Genomic DNA, 22,615 nt, shown 5'->3' on the forward strand with positions numbered 1-22,615 from the left:
CAATAAATGTTTAAAACTCAAAAAACAAATTTGAAATTTGTTCTACGCCACACATATGATAAGTAAAAGTAAGCAAGCAGTGTTTAAATTTGCATTCATTAAGAGAGGAAACCGGTTACCTATCCTAATATGCGCAAATTTAAACAAAATTTTTTTAGAGTGCAGCGTGGGTAGAGAGAATCGGTAATATCAAAATCAACAATAAGTATAAGAATAAATTACGCAACAAATACTTAATTAAATAGCAGCACTAGAAGCAAGCGTCTTCGGCTGCCTCTATGTTAGTGTCTAAAAGGGTTAACCAATTTATACATATGGTAGGCATATATATATGTACATATTTATTATTCGTCTTAGCAAGTCAGCAGCTTTCAGAATTGTTTATATATTGCTAATGTTTTCAGTTATTGCCTCTCTCACGAATATCGAGTGGGTCTGAAGCGCCGAAGACCTCTTGTCGGACAGAGTCTATAGTTTGGCACCGCATTACAATGCCAAAACTCATTTTCAATTTTTAATCAGATTTCACCTGAAGCAGTCCTGCCGTTTGTTATTGGAGCGAGGTGTCGCATAGTGTCGGTTTTTTTTCATCAAATTTCCAATCACCCTTTACAGCTAAAAAAAAGGTTCTAATTAAAAATCCCTGTTTCCTAAGTTTATATCTTATTTTTGAAATTCGAAATAAAAGTGCAGAGCTGATATTACTTATGAAATAGGTGGCAACGCTAATCAAAAATATTTGCATACTAAAGTTTTCTTACGTTTGACGCTCATATTTTAATATTCCATTTAACTTGTGTATATATAAGTTAAATAAATTCGCATTTTTAAACAGGTGGCAACGCCTTCCAGAAGTATTTTCAAACCAAAAACCTTTTGAAATCTGTTTCGTCTCTCAGTCAGTTACAAATTTCAATTAACTTTTGAAATAACCTAAATTAGATTTTTTTTAAAACACGTGGAAACACTCCTAAATACATTTCGACTGATCCCCATCTTTTAACTATTTATAACTTCGCCGTTCACCGGGTATTACATTTGAAGCATTAAACACAAAATGAAGGTAGAAAAAAAATAACTTTTATTCATCGAGTAGCATTTGCCAAGAGACTAGGTGAGAGTATGTGTGTCGCAAACATGCCATTTGTTTTTCAAACACGAAATTTGTCTGCACAATACCTACATACCCAAGTCACATACGTAACTACAAAAAAACACCGAAAATTTTTCAAAACACACGAAACAATATACTTATGAAACCAGGGGCTAAATATAGTAAAAGTTTTTCTCTCCGACGTCAGCGTAGATGTTTTTTTGCAGGACTTTTAATCTTCAAGGATATAAACATTTCAAAAAATTGCTTAGAAAATTTATTGCGATATAAAACATGGACATAAATAGAGAGAAAATTTTTTGGGATGAAAAAACATTACATTCTTTAAAGCACAAGGACGATTAGGTATTGAAAATGTCCTTTAAATATTTTTTCTTTATCATAAACTAATGAGGTTAAACGGAAAATTTCATTACCCTTTCGTCCTTACGCAGCAACATATTAAAATTTATTTAAATTTCACAGAGTTTTCTCTATTATTTGACACCAGTATTGTTATTCTACATTGCACTGCATTTTTTTAATAAACTTTGAATTTATCACATACTTGAAATTTCGAAGTCCTTTAAAAAAATCCTGACGTTAGAAAGAAAAACTAAAAACGCGGGTTTAATATATTTGACCCCTGGTGTTGTGAGTAAGACTGACTGCCGGTGAGGAGATAGTAATTTTTAAAGGAGGAAAGGTTTTGAACGTATCTGAAATAATTTTTTTGTACGCTTAATAGCCAACCTGATTATAATTTTCTGATGAAAAATAAAAACCATGAAAATGCTACAAATTTATGTAGACTACCAAGCAAATGAAGGTTGACAGAAAAGAAAAATTTCTTTCCTCTATGACTTGGACAAACTATGTATGAACATGAATGGCAGGCAAGCGCAAAAGTGGCATAATAAGGCAGAGCGCAAAAATTCAAGGGATGCACACACTTACTCGCCAAATTCATGTATTTACAAAATGCACGCGTATGTACATATGTACCTACAAATATATGTACGATCATTTGTAAACTCTTTGAAAGATGTAATCAACCATAATGTAAGTTGATGCTCGACATTTTGTTCAAGCAAAATGAGCGTGGGAAACGCGTACGTGAACATTCTTAGAAATACATAAGTACATAAGTAGATAGTTATACATATATGTATGTATACACCTACGAGTATGACCCTTGTTTGCAACATGGATGAACTTTTTATTTCTTTGCTTTCGCGCTCATGTCCGCCATGCAGAAAATAATCCGCATAAATGAAGTTGTAAGTCAGATGGATTTTTTTTTTTTTTTTTGCCTTTCTGGAAATCATAGGTATGTAAGAGCTTCTTAGCTGCATTACGCTTGATTTGCTCGCTTCGCCCACTGCACTCTAATTGATGAGTAGCATTGCGCATTTACTTACTGAATGGGAATGAATACTTCATAAGTACATGAGTACGTTGGTAAGGTAATGCTTTATGTTCAAAAGACTTTGTTGCATTTTAAAATATACATAGAGACACAGTAAGCCGAACACATGAAGCTGGTTTATTTTCTATAAATATGTCTAATATGAAAATATTTATCTGTGGGCAAATGTGTTATGAAAGCGCGACTTATGTGGTTTAAATTTTTTTTTTTTTTTGTAGAGGCAGAAGTTCTTGATTTTATTTTTTATATCTAAACATTTACATATAAAAATAGTCGCTTACCCGGTGTGCTTTATTAGTTAGATACACCCTACAAATTCTAGCTAAATGTATGAAAATAAATTGAGCCTTAATCGCCAAAGAGGCATATCTAAATTATTATTTTTTTAATTTTTGTTTTATACAGAAATGCATCTAGATGTTCTAGGAATATTTCTGCATCAAAAATAGATTTTTGAAAAAAAAAATATTGCTTACGCTTACGGCAAGACTTTAAGTAAAGTCAACACCACCTTGGATTATACTCATCAAACGTACTTACCCATAAAAAATTTACTAAAGCGGAATTAAATATAGCAATTAAAAAGTGAAGCTTAAAATAGCTCCTTGCTATAATCTCATTACCAGCTGAAGTGGAATCATATCGGCCAATTAGTTTCCTACTCACAATGTCAAAAATTATGGAAAATCTGTAACTTAAAAGATTATTTCCAATCATAGAAGAGCGAAAACTCAAAGCCAATCATCAATTTGGCTTCAGGAAAAAATACAGCGCAAATGGGAGTGTACACAGGCTTGTTGAAAAGTTTAACTCTGCTTTCGACCAAAAAAAATATAGTACTGGCCTTCCTCGATATTTCACAAGATTTCGATTATTTATAAAACTAAAACTACACTTCCAATTAACTTCTACATATTTATTCAGCCCTTCCTTAAAAGTCGCTACTTTTTCGTCAAACAGGGTAGAAAATTCTTGAAAATCAATATTTTTCGATCGGGAAACTTTGTTTTCTTCAGAAGACTTTCAGTAACAATACCAATTGTTTATTTAACCATTTTCTATTACTATTTTTTATGGGGGCCCTAAAAAATGCATGAAAAGCTTTGAGCACTTTGAGCGACCACTAAATATTTGTTTATTTCAACATAAATAAACAGGGTTACGTTCTATTCCTATCTGAAACAATCCTAGGTGGTGAGATCATTAAAGTTCCGACTTTACTTTTTCACATGAATTTTTAGGCCACCCTCATCAATATCCACCTCAACGGGGACACATTGGGTATAAAATCACTTTGTAGCAAAAAACTTTCAATTCCTCAAATCTCAACCGATTTCAGTCACCCTTTTCTTAGAATATTCTTTATTAAAAAGTCAAAAAAAAAAAAAAATCATAAAAATTTACCAACCTCTAACTAAACCGAACTTCACTGGTCACTAAACGAGTGTACCCCCTTTAACAAATATTGGCCGAAAACTGTAATACAGGTCTTAGAAGTTTCTAATTAATGTAAGACTAGGCCTGTCAGTTACTGTCGAAATTCGAACGTTTTTCTAGTTTTAAAGAGTCTTGGAGATTTCTCAAACTTAGTGCCGTTTTCTCAGTTAGGTCTTAAAATTTACCTGCCCTTTAAACAAATTTTTTCCGGTATAAAATTTGGGTTTAAAGGGCACAAACTTTAAAACCCACTTGAGAAAGCGGCCCTTAGCTCGTCTTTTAACTGAGAAGGTACAAAATTACTTACCGGAAAATCTCCCACTTTGGAATTAAAACCTGACTACCAGTTTTTATATCTTTGAATAAACCTGTAGATATATTTCGATAATTTGATATATATAGATACCCCGATGAATTTCAAAAACGCTAAGGTCTTAAGCTCGGAACACTTTGACGACTGCAACTTCACGACGTAACGACAGCGACATCATTTTGTCGACAAATGTCGCCTTGAAACACATAGCAAACAGCTGATTTTAAAGTTTGACATTTTGGTATATTTATTTCACAAATTGTGTATTTTTATTTAAGTAAATAAGAAAAACATGAACAATCAAGAATATGTGATTAATTTTGCGACAATTTAATTTTGCAGCACTACATCTACTCATTGTCGCCGGCAAAATTAGAAATAGATTTAATTTGGCGACGTCNAGATGCTGCTTGTCGCTTGCTGTCGTCAAAGTGTTCCGAGCTTTATAGCTCAATAAACTCGATAACTCGTCAGATTTCGATAACTAACGATAATTTCGATGATTGGATAACTATTAACATCGATGGAGCGATAAATTTCGATTACTGTAAATTTCGATGGATTGATAAATTTCGAAAACAAGATATTTCGATTGCTCGATAAATTTCGATAACTATAAACTTCGATGTCTCGATAAATTTCGATAAATCTAAACTTCAATGGCTCGATAAATATCGATAACTATAAACCTCGATTATTCGTTAAATTTCGATAACTATGAACTTCGATTATTCGTTAAATTTCGATAACCATAAACTTCGATGACTCGATGATTTTCGATAACTTGATAACTGAATTTTTGGCGACTGGACATGTTCGATTCTTGAAAAAATTTCAGTAAATGGCCTTAACACTTACGTATTTCTCATAGCATTCATTTTCGTCAGTATCTTCAATTTTTCCTTCTCTTTTTCATCAATTATTTCTTCATCATTACATTTATCTTTATTGAAAAGATTAATTTCAAATACGAAGTAGAACAAAATTCGAAAACAACTTTCACCTGTACAGGTTGCAACAACCACTATACACAAATACTGAAATTTTTAAACGAGGATTTAAGTCGTAGTTTTGAATCATTTTTGAAACCACAAAAATTTTCCGCATCTACAGAAAAATGCCTTTCCTAGGGTGTTCCTAGGGTTTTTGTAGAACGAACGGTGACAAAATTTTTGTTAGTATTCTAATATAGAGGTAATTGCTTATTGTGAGAAAATCAAAAATTTGTTATGAAACAAAATAGCATTAGTTTATTTTAATAATAATGTATTTAAGTCTAACTAGAATTGGGTAAAATCTCGGAGATTTTTTTTGCGATTATTCAAAGAATGCACTACATTTCCTAAAAGTAAAATTTACAACGAATATTAAAAAAAAATCGAAAATGGTTGAGATTTGCAGCTTAGCAAAAATTATTTGACGGAAGTTGCTTTTACTTTTCCACTGTGGGACAGTGCCGAAGTTAAGAAGCCTGTACCTATCCACTGCCAATGTTATATGAAAAGGGAAAATCAGCTTCGCAGACTTTTGACTTCCGTGGACTAACTGATGGCTACAAAACTGAACATGCTGGATATCTGAGACTCTTCAAAAATCTTATTAAAATTAATACTTATACCCTGATACCTACTTGCGCAAAGAATTTTAAGAAAATATAGAAAAAATACTCACTGCATTGCATGCGCATAAAACGTTTTTAAAAAATTATACAAAAATATTATATTTACTCAGATAGATAGTTATGTTAAAACATGTATCATATTGCTGCTTATGCACTTTACTTCAAGTACTGATTTACTTCATTGTGCAGTTATACATACACATGTTTATAAGCATACACATACATGTGTAGATTACGGTGGTCCTTAAAATGAAATTGCTCTGTGGAGACTCAAAAAATTTAAATTATTAATTTTTTTTTCATCTAATACCCAAAATCGATACTATCTAACATAGTCGATGATATCACATATACATTTTAGTCCCGAATGGAGTCGGTTAAGACGTCTTCATAGGGTAATATGAACTTTGACCTCTGTGCCCTATAATCGGGGCCAAAATTTATATGTGATATCTTCGACTATAGTAGTATCGATTTTGGGTATTAGACGAAGAAAAAATAAATTTTAATTCTCTAAGTCTCCATAGAGAAATCTGAATTTTGCCCCCTGTGCGTCGACTATATTTAGTAGCATCGCCGTAGGGGTTGAGACTTAGCAAATCTGATGTAAAAATTTGCTTCCAAATTTTTCCACCCTAATGTAGATACATACGTCCTTGTGTGCACTTAGTCAAATGCTTGTCGACAGGAAGTGTTCAACAAGCTTGTGAACGCATGCTTGGGAACCAATATGTCTGCACATACTCGTATGTACTTACAAGCATTGGATAGCGTGACTAAAAATTGTCGAAAAAAAATTCGAAGCAAAGTAAGCAACGAGCGATCAACGAAAACTTACTCATAAAAAATAAAATTAAATAAAACTTTAAAGTAAATGATTCAACTTGGCAAGCGTAAACGAGTATTAAAAGGAAACGTGTCATCCATCGAACACTACTGAAATCAAGAGGCACTTTTTAATATATTTTCGCACTCTCATCTCTCTTACGCGCCCTCAACCAAAGTAGCCTGACCAATATGATCCCTATGATCCGGGCCGAACATACAGTGTGCTCAAATGTCCTCATACGTTTGACTGCCTTGCTAGCGCTTCAGTGTACTTTTCATGCTCGCATCCGTTTTCCGATTTCATTTTTTTTCGCTCCTCCTTCTTTCTTCACTTTCCATTCACACAGTATTCGAAGTAATTTGTCCAGCTGTATGGATAACCTGGTTGACCGGCGGCGCCACCATTGCAGTGTGCCGCATCATCTTCTGAGCTAAGTTAACTGCTTTCAGTGTTACAAGCTGCCGCAACTACTATGTGGTGGCGCTATTGCTTTTTTGTGGCAATGTTGACTGTGCCCTAACACGGCTACATTGTTGCAATATGATTATCATGGATTTCGTTTTGATTTTTTCCATAGAACTTTTAGTTTAAATTCAATGCCACTAATTTCGCTACATTCTTTTTGGCGTTTTCGCTGTTTCTGCTGAACATATTCGTTCTGTTGGAAATTGAATTTTCGTTTTGTATATAAATACGTCCATATATACATAGGTACTATGTAAATAAGTAAAACGAAAATAAAGTTCAACGTGACTGCAATTACATTTTGTAGGAAAAGGATTTCCATTTGGTTTTGCGCTCTGATATATCGAATATTGCAGAAAAATTGCTATTTGATAAATTCGCAAAATGTTGACTCCTGGTAATGAGTGGAAATGTATGTCAAGTAAATCTTGCTCTATTTTTCGCAAAATCCTTTGGACTCCAAAGTTTTTATACCAGAGCGCTTTGTTCGCATAACGGTTGTTTTTAATAGCTAAAACGATTCGGGATAGCTATAGACATATACCTATGTATATACCAAAATGCTTAGAATGAAATGGGAAATCGATTCAGCCGTGACTGTCTGTCTAACATCCATCTATCCATGCACACAATAACTAGACTAGAAATGGACATATCTTAACGAAATTTTCAAATATACATAAACAGCGATATTTTAGTAACTACTGAATCTCATTCACTCAAAATTTATATCCTGCAGAAAAGAAAAATTACCAGTTGATTAGTTGAGTGGAAGTAACCAAATTCTAGTTAGCTTTTTTGCGGGATTTCGATAAATAACTAACTTTTAATTAGTTATGACAAAATGAAGTTTAAGTTAGTTGTAAAATCGTTCAGGAGTCATGCAGATGTTGTCGGGTGTTTGTTTTCTTTGCAAGTTTCTATTTACAAATCATCATACAAAAATTACTTTCAGTACACTTTTTTTCTGCACTTCGCAGTCTCCGATGACTTTGTCAGATTTTTGCATAGTGAGTTTTCTCAGTATATGATATAGGCGACAGGTAATAAGATCAACGGAAATAAGGTGAATTGACTTTATTTCCTAATCTGGTGCGAAATAAAGTCAATTGACATTATAACCTTTTTAAAAGTGAAATAAAATCCATTGACATTATTGCTCTTTCAAACATTAAATTTGCCCGCGTCAGCGTGCCATACCGCGCGTCCCGCGTACCCCCCGACCGTACCCCCCGACCGTAGCCCCCCCTTCCCCATCTACCGCCGTGCTGTAACACAGGTAGATTTATTTTTTGTATAAGTTGAAATACAATTTTTATATATTTTGAACATCGAGGGCTTATATTCAATATTCCCAAATATGAGAAGGTATTATTACCCGCACCAGGGTGGGAAATAAAGTCAATTGACCTTATTTCCGTTGATCTTGTTACCTGTCACCATCTACACTATCTTAGGATCGCCCAAGTCCATCAAAGTTCAATGTGCTCAAAAAATAAAAATTAATAAACACATTAATTAATACATTTTTTTAATAAAATTGCAAGTATCTTCTAAAGTATTAGTCCTACATAATTGGTGTATGGAATTTTTTTGTAGATAATCGAAGTAAAATAAGAAAAAATTGTTTAGCACTTGAACTTTAATGGACTTGAACGAGCCTAAAATATTAACCAAAAATTGTTATCTTTAACACAGACTGTTTCTAGTGCATAATGAACCATATTTTTGGTATTATCAAACAAAATTCTAAAAAAGCGGCTTTTCGGTTCACGCCAATCCACACCTTTCTTTAATTTTTTGGTGAAATTTCTATCAGTTCTACACTAAAAGCAACCGAGATCAAATTATATTTACTTGTGTTTTATGTATGCACTTTCATATTTTAATAAGAAAAAAATTTTGTTCGGTGCAAGAAATACAAAAAAAATCACTAAGTACACGAAACGTGCAAAACAGAAGTTAGCAGCAAAATATACAAAGCCAAATAATTCACAGCTCAATTCAATTGAATTGCTCAACGAAATTGCGATTGCTTAGTCCAACCATTCAAACTTTTTTTTTTTCATTTTTTGCCATAGTCATGCTCGCTTTATAGCTGGTTAGAGAGACGTGCCAATATCGGACGACAGTTTAATGCAAACTACTCAAAAATAATCGAACATTGCAATTCAAGTATTCTATGGAGCAAAAAAGCGCATTACATTCGCCTACACAGTCACTTATATAAATATGTACACCCGATTGCAGAGATGAATCACTTCAGACCTGCTAAAAAACATGCTTGGAAACTTTTAGCTACATTAGCACTCGAATAAAGCGAACAAGTTGGAATGCATTAGTGGTCGACAATCGGAGTGTTTTCACAAAAAATCTGAATGTAAATAAATGCGTTTCCATTAGAAAGCTTCGTGTTGTAACCGGTGACCACAAGAAAAAAAACAGATTTGGGCACATTTTCGATTAAAGCTTGTATTTCACACTTTTTACTGTTTTTTTTTGCTGTGTTTTTTCTTCTTCTTTTCAATCACAAACGAATGGCTGGTCAATATTTTTATTTTAGTGCTATATGCAGCTTAAAAGGTGGAGTGGAACCGAAAAGCTTATCTCACCTCACAGCTGTAGCATTAACTACCGACAAGTTATTGGAAATTAAGCATAGCTTTTTGTTGCATTTATCATTTATTTATTTTGTTTTTTTTTTGCACTTAAACCGTTAAAGGCCTAGACCAAAACTAGAAAAAAAATGTAAATTGTCTCTTTACTACGCGAAGTTGCCAGTTGCTTATACTGAGTGCAGACATGTACCCCCGCATTTGTTACTTACTTACATTGCGCTCACAGGTGGCCTGTTTTTCAATTAGCGACCTAACCCGGTAGAGAGCGCATTTACGAGTAGATACCTAAATGATGAAGACATGATGCAAAGATTGTTGGAAGAAAGCGGTTAAGAGCGCTGCGGTGACTTCGACAATGATAGAATTATTGACCAGAATTATTCAGATGATGAAAGTTTGACCAAAATGATTCGGACTTGAAGGAGATCTCACCTTGGCAGAGCAACATGCTGAAGAAATGCAAAAAACCTATCGCAGAATATTTAGTATGGAACAACAGTAGTGCTAATTTAATTTCTAGAAAAACTCTTCCGGATTTGGAACTACCAATCATTTTCATTGGAACTACCAATTCTTTTTTAAAATTTTTGCAAAGAGCTTTTTTATGTAAATTGCGGTCTGCACAAATAAGCGAATCGAAATACTTAGCAGTTAAATAAACAATAGCAGAAGAAATGTTTATACTTCTTAACAGGCAAACGCCTTAGTACTCACAATTAATCAATACGAAATGATGACGGTTGTCGGTTAGAGTGATCCAAAAAAAGTTTTCCAAGATAGGGTTTGGGGCACAATCCAAAATGTTTCCTCTTGCCGAAAGAGGTGCTGGTACCAAAATTACCGTTTCTAATAGTGTTGGGAAGTATCGAGTACTTTTGAGGATTCAGTTCGTTGGTATCGATACCTTTAAGCATCGGGTATTTTTCAGAGTACTGAGTACTTTCTTCAAATATACACATGTTTGTAACATTTCAATACTTAGTGTAGAAATCTCACAAGCTGGCAGTATTTTATTCAAATTAATATACGAATCCCAAATTACGTCAAATGAATGGCTCACCGTACTGGGTACAATTATTGTACTTGAAAATTATTGAAACTGCAAATTGAGTACAATCATTTCTGAATACCGGTAAATGTAAATAAAATTCAATACTTTTTAAGTCTATTCGACACTTAATACTGAGTACTTTGAATCGAGCCTGAGTACATGTATCAAAGCGATTATTGGAGAACTCAGTATCAATACTATTTAAAATTGGGTGCCGTCGATCCCTTTGATAATCGAGTTCAACTGGCCAACACTAGTTTCTAGGTATAGATTTAGAGGACACTCATGGTGCTTATATTTTAGTCTAGAAGTGTGACACCGCACGTAGAAACACACTTTAGCATCCAAAAATTTGATTTTTCATTTTTCATCCATATTTGTAAATTTTGAGTTTATCTTTAACGTGGTGCAATCGATAAAAAATTCTCAAATGACGCTAAGGTGTGTTTCTTCGTGCGGCAACACATATGCAAATCAATCAAAGAATTGGTTAAGTAACCTAAGAAAATTTCAAATTTAAATTATCTCAAAAAATATCACAAAACTCAATTGTCACGGCAACAGTAGCTTTTTATAAAAATCACCAGTATTCTTCCCAGTTTCACAGCAACCCAGTAGCATATTTCACGGTCATTGAGCCTCTTAAATTGGTTACAGTAGAAAATTTAAAGTTGTTACATATAGATATTACAAATGGAGCATTTAAAAGTGACGGGTGGGACATTATAACTCGTTTTTGCTCAAACTTTTAGTAAATTCTCCTTAACTATTAATTTGACAAGTGTCAAACTGTTAACACTTGAAGTCAGATATTATTTAAATACGAAACTGACTAAGCATGCAATTTAGTTATATAATTTATACAGAAATTTAACATTTTCCAAACGTACCAGGCGGGACAATGATGACACACGCTATTCTCAGTTGTTGGATTCGTTTTCCAATTTAGGACAAACTATAAATATTTCGTTCAAAGCGGCTTTATGCTTTAATGGCATTATTATATTTTAAAATAAAAATAAAAAACCTATTTTAGCTTGTCATGGGTGGGAAAACATTTAGTGATGGGTGAGTCACTATTGAGGACACATAGTTCGTGAGTAAAATTACCGCTATTGGCTTGATGTGAATACATATTTATTTAATTGTTATTAAGGGGGACCTATTTGAGCGATGGGAAGCTTAAGAATTTGTATGTTACGTTAAAAAAAACATACTTTCCTTTGACGGGTGGGACATCCAATATGAATTTTTCTAACACATATAACTTCTCACAATAAATGTATTTTTCTAATAACTTATCACCATTTTAAAGTTCATGAATTGTTCTTTCTCATTGGGTAATTATTTTTTGCATTGTCACCTCTAGTAGATGAAGAATGCCTTGAAAACTAGATTCAAAAATATTACAGCATATTTTATATGCATATATAACAATAAAATAGAGAAAATAGTGAAAAGTAAATCGGTAAAAAACTTTTTCTAAAAAGTTATTCTACCTGCTCTACTGGTTTTACAAACACAATTTATGTAATTTATTTTTTCAGCTGGAGTGTCGTCTTCGCTCAAAATCGCCCAAATATCAAACGGAAAAAACTGAGAGGATGCCCCGTTTTCTAGGATGACATTTTTTCCCCATATAAAAATTGGACTACTCTATTGTCGGGGTATCCAAGGTCATGCCAGATAACCCAATAAAAAATCGGTAATCGCTTTTAGTGGTAACGTGTTCTGGATAGGGATGCAAACGATACATCGATGTTTTAGTCAAAAAGCATCGATGTTTGCCATCGATGTTTCAAATCTAAAAACATCGATGCATCGATGTTACTCGGAGCGATGTTTCACATCGATGTTTTTTAATTGATTTATTATGTTTACTTCAAATGTTTGCTACACTTTTTCTCGTATTAAACCGAAACCCTTCATTTCGAAACGCTCTGCCACACTGTCATGAATGAAAGAATGAACCCACTAATTCACTCGCTAGCTCGTGTGTTTGTTTGTAAAATACGGAGAATTCGTTGGTGGAATGTGCGCTTGCGAAATACGGAGAATGTATTCATGAAATAGTGCGAGGTAAGTTTTACAAGGTAATCGAAAATATATTTTATGTCTAATTATAATTTATTGCTTTGAATTTCAGAAGTTCTTTGTGAGCTGTTTATTTTAATATCTGTTCCGCATCCATCTGCTATCACGCACAAATTTATTGTAGTTTTAGTGTGTACGTAATATACATATGTATGTAAATAGCTGCGTTAGATTTTTACATACATATTTTGTCAGGTTTTCAAAATGCCACCTTTAAAATTGAAAAGTAAGGTCTGGACTTTTTTTAACAGAAATTCAGATGCTTCCGCCACACGTAAACAATTCAGATGCTTCCGCCACACGTAAACTCTGCAACAAGAATCTGAAAACATCAGGTAACACGCCGAATCTTCGCTGCCACATTGAGAAAGTTCACAAACAGATATTACTAGAAACACAATCAAGTGATAAAGCAGAATGCTCCTCTGAAGCTATTCTACACACGCAACCGAAACAACAAAAAAATTCTGAAATTATTAGCATTGCGCCAACACCTTCGCCACTTCTTAGTGAGGTATCTGAGAGTACAAATGAGGAGACAGCATGTATTATCATTGAATCTCAGCCTACGACATGTACTCCGTCAGTATCAGGCAGTAAACCGAAATCTCAGTTGTTTACGGCAGCACTGATCCAACCAAATGTCAAAGACTTCTTCCAGCAAGTTAAGAGCATTTCTTCTCAAGACGGTACTAGGTCAAGGAAAATCACTGAAGCAATCGTCAAGTTCATTATAATGGACAACAAACCATTTTCCACGGTAGAAGGAAATGGTTTTCTACAGAGAGAAATTTTCGTTTTCAAATNCTCTATAAAGTCCCAAGCAGGAAGACAATAACATTGCGCGTGGATGAAAAATACGAAGCGTTATCATGCATTTTCAAAGAGCACATTCGTAAATGCGAAAGTTATTGTCTAACGTATGACGTATGACGTATGGACAGAGACAATGAAAAATCAGTCATTCCTTGGGGTAACAATCTATTTACTGGATTATTTACGTCTGTTAAGTGGAACATTAGGCGTACTTGAACTACACGAAAGTCACACCGCTGCTTATTTAGGAGAACATTTGTCTCGGCTTTTTATCGAGTGGAACGTATCCACAGATAAAGTTTCTGCTTGCGTAACAGATAACGACAGCACTATGATGAAATTGAATAGAAACTTGTTTGGTGACAAAAAAATAATTCCCTGCTTCGCACACACGCTTAATTTGGTTGTCACTCAGGCAATAGATAAGTCAACGGAAGTGTCAGCTTTGATCAGTAAGGTGCGGGACATTGTTAAGTTTATTAAAAGAAGCGTTAACGCCAGTGATGAATTGCGAAAGAAACAAATAGATGCCGGGGCTTCTGAAGGTAATACAAGGAAAATGATTCTCGACGTAAGAGCGCGATGGAACTCATGTTTTTTTATGCTAGAGAGGTTTGTCCAGTTAGCATCTATTTTAAGTGAAGTACTGCTCACTCGCCCAGAAGCACTCTCTATGGTAACTGGTTCTGAGCTGAACAATATCAAGGAAGTGATTGAGTTATTAAAGTCGTTTGAAATTGTTACTAGGGAGATTTCTGCGGATACCTATGCTACCGTTAGCAAAGTGATACCGCTGGTAAGTTGTTTAAGTAAAGCTCTGATAAAAATTTCGCCCCGAGATGCCATCGTAGTGGAGCTAAAAAATGAACTGCGAAAGAATATGAACAAACGATTTGATAAACTTGAACTTAATTCGATTCTGGCGTTGGCAACTACGTTAGATCCGAGATTCAAATTATTGCATTTTAAAGATCCTCTGGCTAAAAGCAAAACAGTTTTTTATTTAAACAGTTCTATACGAGATGGAAAGAATGACGCTGGTACGTCTGAATCTTCAAATGAGTATGAAAAAGAAGAGCAATCTTTTGATATTTGGATACATCATAAACATTTGGCTCACCAGAATATAAAATCTAAACAGTCCAATTTATCTACAATCACAACAACGGAAGTTGAAGTGCAAATGTACCTAGGATCAGCTGTTGCTCCTATTAACCAAAATCCAATTGAAATGTGGGATGACATGAAAAGTGTGTTTCCGGGGTTATATAAACAAGCCTCTAAATATTTACCCATTGTGGCTACTTCAGTCCCGAGTGAACGACTATTTTCAAAAGCGGGAGCAACTATCACGCAGCAACGGAACCGTTTGACAGGGAAACGACTTTCCAAGCTGTTGTTTTTAAATTCCATTCTAAATAAACAACTTTTTGTGTTCCATAATAATCGTATATATTTCTATTATTTATGAAGGAAAAATATAAATAGGCATCTTACAAAATGTATCCAACTAAAGAAGTACTAACTACTTCATTGGCTTTGTTTATAAGTCTGGAACTAACCTTTTATTCTAACTATGAGAAGTCGTAAAAAAAAGTTGAAAAAACATCGATGTTGCCGATGTTTTTGATTTCGATGTTTTTTGAAGAAACATCGATACATCGAACCATCGATGTTTCATTTCACGATGTTTGCATCCCTAGTTCTGGGACGCATTGCCTTATAATGTCTTCTAATTTTTTCGCTTCATTTAGGCATTGCTAGTTAATTTACAGCGAAGTTGAAGTCAGTCAATGAAGTTAATTACATGAGTGAGGAAGTACAATTTTAAGTTTAACCCAAATTGATCCCGTGTTGCCATATGGCAACGCAAAATACATCATGTTTAAGAGGGTGTAAAACAAAAACCCCTTACTTCAAAACGCTTATATTTACGTTAACTAATTACTAAAACGTGTATCTTGCGAAACGCTGGACATTAAAATACGTGCGTGCTAAATTTTGGTATGAAAATATAATTTTTAAATACGAACATTTTTATACGATATTCAAATATAAAGTATTAATTTTTCCTATGCATTATTTCCCTCAGTATATTTTTCTTCTCAGTGCTTTAGCGATCCGTCTTCACGGCAATGTTTTGTTAAGTGACAGTTTTAGTCATACTGCAACGTACAAAGCACAAAGCGATCTAAGAGATTTTGATCAAAATAATGAAAATTTTGTATCGTCTCTTTAAATTTTACATAAAATATATAAGCTTAGTTCCGCCTTAACTAATCTTAATGTTTTTTGTTTGTACAAAATTTGAACTGAATTCAATTCTGTATTTACCAACACTAGTTGAGCTGGATTACCTAGTATCAAATCTGCCAGAATTTAATAGACTTAATGGACAGCAAGTATGCACTCATATCCTTAAATTAAATTTTCCCAACGACAGCTTATTAATAACAATTTGCTGTGGATTTTATGCTCAATTTAAAAGTCTTTTATGCATAATTCATACACAGTGATTGCAATCGTTAATTTTACATCTTAGGCAATTCGTTGTTAGTTAATATTCTTGTAATACCACAAAAAGGCTCCGGAAGCAATTATGTTATTTAACACTTCCATATACTAAATATAAATAAAATGACACAAAAATATATCTACACACATGTTGATATGAATTTCAACAACAACAACTTGCTGATTTATCACACTGATGGCCTTTAGAGACATTTAATTTAATGTCGCATGTATAATTTAGTGGCTTATTTGACAAAAAGCTGAAAATTTTAAAGATGCACACAAACCAACAAAACAAAGCATTTTTGGTTAACCACAGCACAGTTAATAAATCAGATTAAACTTTTGCACTCGTTGCCTTTGTTTTTGCTGTCTTTGTACTTTTTTCTTGGAATTCCATAAGCAATTTACTAAATGATTTCTAGACAGATATAAATGACATGTAAGTACATACATATACATATACGTACATACATAACACATGAGCAGAGCCAACTTAGCAGCGGCTTATTTGTGACTGCTATTATCAATGCCAAGATGTAAGATTATAGGCGTACAAACGTACATACATACACACATACATATACGCCATGCAAGGTTTTGCCTATAAAATGAAAAGCAAAACAAAGCAACAAGAGCAACAGAAAAAACAAAATCCAAGTAGACAGACAGTAAATCCGCTGTGACATACATAGTTATTTACCAAGGCAAGCTAAAGCCGGATATGTGGCATAATGCGCCTAAAAGCAGATGTTGTGGTGATGTGTGTATGTATATAAATATATTTATTAATAATATTTATGTGTATGTGCGTTTAGCATTTATGTAGGCGAATAAGCAGACAGCATGAAATATTCAGACAATCGTGCCTTTGTGCCGCCGGATATAATTTTAGATTTTAGACTGGAATTTAATTAATATAATTTGTATAGCTTATACAATAGTCAGACACATATGTATGTACATGAAAGGCTGATGTCAAGCAAATCCAATCACGCGCATACACATATGCACATGACTGTAAAAAAAAAATCGCTGCGCTTACATTGCGCTCGTGCCTGAAAAGTTCTATGAAATATGAAAATTTGTATGTGTATTAGGGTGGTCCAAAAATGTATGTTGGAAATAGTAAAGTCGGATTTTCATGCTCTCATCCCCTAGTATTATTCTATACTGAGAAAATATAGGTACATCTATTTTTATTTTGAAATCGAAAAATATATATAAATAGGACGCTCAAAGTGCTTAAAGTTTTCTAGGTAATTTATATATGGGAAAAACAACTTTTTTGCTTAGAAATCTGTGTTTCTCTTCACGATATTTTCAATAATATCACCCAATTGTTTATTTAAACTTTTTTCATACATACTTAGTAACTATATGTTATAGGTCCGCCAAAACAATTGGGTATTGTTACTGGCAGTTTTCCAGATCGAAAATATTGATTTTCAAGGACCTTATACCATTTCTACGAAAAATTGTTTTTTTTTTTTTTTCAAATATAAAATGCATGGAAAAGTTTGAGGGCTTTGAGCGATCTCTAAATATTTTTTTAATTTCAAAATAAAAAAAGAATTAAGATTCTGACTTTAGTTTTTTTTTTACCACCCTAATAAACATACATATATACGTATTCTTTGGTAGAAATATGTACATATACACACAAACATACATATCTACACAAGTATGTAAATTTGCTGAAATATTTATACAAGTTTGCCAAGTGGGTTAACGGAAAAGCATCTTGCCTAAAGACTTCCAAATATTTGTTATATGGTTTTTAATGAGAAATTGGAGAACCATCAACCGAGCTTGTTTGTGTTTGTGTGCTGCCTACACAATGCATAATTTCAAAACGCGAAATTGACGTGGTAAATTTTAATTCTTTAAACTCAACAGGGGTTTAAAGTATTTATTATCTAAAAAACTATGAAATTTTCTGTTGTTCCTTTGTGTATTTTAAAATATTTAAAAAGATATTGATTATAAGCAGTGCAGCCTCCATTTACTTTTCTCTTGGAAATGTCATACAAATCTAACTGATGATTCCTACCCATGTACTTACATGTATATACATATGTGCATGGTAAATTTTTTAATTATTTATGTGAAAAACAATTTCACTAACTAGTTAGAATTTTTTTCTCAAGCCGAATTTGTGCCTCTTATTGCTGAAAACTAGCTACATATAAATGGCAGTGAAGCAGCAACAGCGGCATCAGTTGTGGCAGGCACATTCAATATCTAGCCTCAATTGCGCTGAAGTAACGAGCGAACGCTATTGCTAAGCAACGCAATCATCTTAGGAAATGAAATAGTGAACATTCAGCAAATAAATTAAGACCGCCGGCGATACCCTTAGCGTTAGTCAGTGAATCAAAGAAAGCGTATTTAGCTTTATTTAGTTCAGTTTTTCTGGCCTAAAAGAAATTTCTGTAATTCGATATCTACGAGCCCAGCTGTTATTTTTCGAGTTTCAAGAATATATGCACTCCACATATTTAAATATTAAATTTAGTAGTATTATTGAGCTTTGTATCACGATTTAGTTTGTTAGGAAAAGTGAAAAAAACAACAATGTCTAAGCGGTAGCTCAGTGGTTAGCGCTTCTGACTTTGCACATCGATTATGCGGGTTCGATCCCTGCTGAAGTTATGATGAGGAGATGTGCTGCTGCTATAACTTCTATCGCTTAGACATTATTGTTTTTTTTTTTTCATTTTTCCTTATAAATTCCAGTAGGTTTTACGAACGCAGACACGTGAGTGTAGTTAAAATGGTTTTACGACGATAACAACTTGCTGATTTTTTTGGTTGAAATTTAAAGGATAATGATTATTTTCCATCGCTGGATTTAACCGACGTTGGCGCAGACGATTGCGCATACACGGTAGGCTATGGTGGGACATTTACCCAAAGGTTTCGAATGCAGTCTTAAGCATGTAATGAATATCAGGGTATTCCCTCTAACCGCTCACGCTTAGGCCCCGATGTTTTTACGTCTTTTTGCATTGCATGTGACGATATGTAGTATTTAAGCATTTCACTTCTGTTATTGAGTTATCTACTCAAATATTAATTTGAAACACTCACCTGATACATCGTTACATTATCTAACCAAGTCGTTTTGCTTCGGAAAATTTGTAGAGTTTCTATACATTTCTGACAAAGCTAGTGAAATTTAGCAGTGAAAGTACTATGTACATACTGAAATACGATTTTTCTCACCGTCCCATTTTGCCTCTGACCTAACTTCCTATAATATGCAAACTGCGTTTAAAAGATAATTTTTGACTAAGCCAAAAACTAGTTCACCAAAATAGGTAACAAACGTATGAACTAAGATAAATACATCCTTCATTAATTGAAAAAAAAAAATGAAACTTGCTTTATTCTCACCAGTTTAAATTTCTACATTTTCGAATTACCTCACACAAGATTTTAAATGTTTCAGCAAATGATTGCTACCATATATTAATTCTCTACAGGGCAATTGTATCATAGCAGCATAGTCGCGCTTTGTTAGCAATTCCAATGGCACTTCCATTGTAAGACCACGCTTTTGTCTGCGTCTGAATGCCGTTTGTCCTTCCGCATTTACAGCGATATAAAGTTTGTCAGTAGGGCAAATAGGATCGTTTGGTTGTTTGTTACTATACTAAAGCATGTACACATAACTATGTATGTGTTTAGTCGATATGTGTGTGTACTAAAATACATAAATACATACATCCACATGAACATACTTACATACGAGTAAATATGTATATTACACCATACAACGTACGAGTATGCATTGTTAGTAAAGCTAGTCTATTGGATGTTGGCAAGCGCATTGTTTTCGACCGCTTTAGTGAAGGCATTAAAATAAATCTCAACAGCAGACACACAAACAAACACAAAGTATGTATGTATGTATGTAGCTGCCCTGTGGGGAAAATCTCTAGTTCTGAACTGGGGCGCTTCTAGTCCGTCTAGACCCAGTACTGGTTCGCGATAAATCTCTTTTGCATGCAAGCAACTGGCGAATTTAACATGGCGATGTCCTAGGAAGTGTCAATTGCCCCCCGCTGCATACCTTTTTCGATAGTTCCGAACTAGTCCTAAATTCTATAGTTCCGAACCAGTTCTGAAATCGACAGACGAAAGAAAAAAGTATCATGATTTTTCAATCTTTTTGGATCTTCCGTGTGTGCGATTTTAAGTTATTTTGGAAGAAATGTGTTTTCAATTTGAAATTAAATTTGTTTGAATGATTGTAAGAAATGTACGTTTACATACCTTTAGCTGTAGCTGAGTTTTCAGAGGTGCTCGCTGTTATTTCTTAGATTCCAGACGGTCCCAAGATGTTGAAATGTTAACACAAATTTTAGTTTTGTATTACCAAGCTATGAAAAAGCATCTGCGAAGTGCAGAATAGAAGCGTATTTGAACGAAAAAGCCGCCGAACACATATCTATGTAAAGTAAACAAGCCCCCCGCTGCATCCCTTATTCGATAGTTCCGAATTAGTTCTAAATTCGACAAATAAGATCTAGTTCGTTCTGCATCCCGTTTTCTATAGTTCCGAACCATTCCTAAATTCGTCACTTTAGATATAGATGTCTAGTGAAAAAAACTGAAAAAATTAGTTTTTTAAAAGTACCACTTTTCGCCGATTTTGGACTGGTGGGGATTTAGTTCCTATCGGACTAGTTCATTTTTGGCGATAAAGATCTAGTACGGAACTACAAATTTGGTTCACCAGTTCGGGGTTTCCCTGCAGGGTGGCAAGTACAAACACAAATACATGCATTAAATAGTTGATTGCACAATTGGCCATGTTTGAGTGCGCGGGTATGCATAGGTGTCTGTGTGTGTGTGTGCCTTGCTATATTTTCCCAATGAATATCATCTACAATACTTTCTCTCAAGTATCGTTTTTATTGATTTCCAAGAGTAAATTAAATGACATAGCGAATTACGAGTATTTGTGCAAAATTCATGGCGACACATTCAATGGCATGGCAAAATAAAGTACCAGCGAAATAATACATGAAAAATGGCGTACAGTCCTAAAAGGGAAATGCTAGTTTGAAGAAAAGTTAGCAATTTCGCGTTCTAACTGCCATTACATATAAATTAGTACGGATGTCAACTGAATTGCTAATGTAATGAAATAAAACTTTATGTGTCCTTCTGATATCTGATACATAAAATATTAAAGAGTCGATATGTATCTAAAAGACATTTTCGACATCTACATATATATTTGTGTATGTATGTATATCCTATTTTGAAAGAAAGTGCTTAGTTTTCTTGTCTAGCGCGAAGTAGAATCCCTTTCTTCTTCTTATCAGTAAATTAGAAAATTATGCAAAGTTTATCTGTGTAAGCTTAGCTAAGCAAAACAATCGAGTAATTTCTTCCGCATCTTACAAGAAAGCTTAACATTTGTGCTAAACAACCGCAGGTGGTATTTAGTTTACGAGTATATCGGATTTTTTAATGCTACCAGCTGTGAGTTATGCAAGCACGTGGAAAACAAATTTCATGAATTGTTTTCAGATAATTACAGAGCAAGAGAAGAGAATAAGCCTAAAAGTGTGAGTGATATATTTTGGAACAAAAATTTTCGTCATACCTCATCAAATTTGGCTTAAAGACTTAGGTTTAAGTTTCAATGTACTCACGCTGGCATGTGGTCCGGTGGCGCTATTATGTCCAAACACATACATATAATTGCGACGATTCACATCTGCATGAAATAGCCCGGTTTGCATTAGTGGACCAACAACACGTGCATCGGAGAGTATGTCGAGCACAAGATCTCGATGTTCCTGATTTGTCGCCTTATTTGGATTGTTGTACATATCTTCATATCTATGAATAGAAAAAGTTAGAGAATAAAAATCTTTTGAAATAGTATATATTTAGAAACATTTTTACAGATTTAACTCTCCTGCGATGGTTTTACATGAACAAATTTTTTAATTACAGAGTTAGGTAATTTTAAATAAGCTGCGGCGCTGTCTATTCGTTAAAAGCATAATCAGCTATGCTTTTGCAAAAAATACAAGAGTTTTTTATTTTATTTTGTTTGCTAGAAGGCAATATAGTTTACCCATACACCCACAGTGTTTCTGGGTCATTTTGACCCAAATTGTTATTTAGTATTTAAGGGCAACTTTGAAACGACCCACAGTGCCGCGACTCCATACAAATGATGGACAAAAATAGAAGGAGTGGTCAGAATTGGCTGAAACTTCACACCTAGAAGTATTATGCCCCTCTAATTTCAAAAATGAAATCGGTTTTTCTGTACCGGTTACTCATTTCGAGAAAACCGAGTTTTT

At 33.9% G+C, this 22,615-nt stretch overlaps 1 protein-coding gene across 1 annotated transcript in view; it reads right to left on the reverse strand.

The window, feature by feature from the left end:
* Nucleotides 1–22,615, reverse strand: part of LOC108361312 (mucin-19-like) — a gene marked incomplete at its 5' end in the record, with an annotated part of 130,007 nt that overhangs the window by 46,767 nt on the left and 60,625 nt on the right. The window contains one exon of the mRNA XM_017613912.1: nt 21,953–22,142. Within this exon, the coding sequence (XP_017469401.1) occupies nt 21,953–22,142 (190 nt within the window). The remainder of the gene's footprint in view (nt 1–21,952; nt 22,143–22,615) is intronic.

This window comes from Rhagoletis zephyria, unplaced genomic scaffold (genome assembly GCF_001687245.7).
Source record: "Rhagoletis zephyria isolate East Lansing unplaced genomic scaffold, Rhagoletis_zephyria_1.1 Rzeph_scaffold_00732, whole genome shotgun sequence".
Classification (NCBI taxonomy): domain Eukaryota; kingdom Metazoa; phylum Arthropoda; class Insecta; order Diptera; family Tephritidae; genus Rhagoletis; species Rhagoletis zephyria.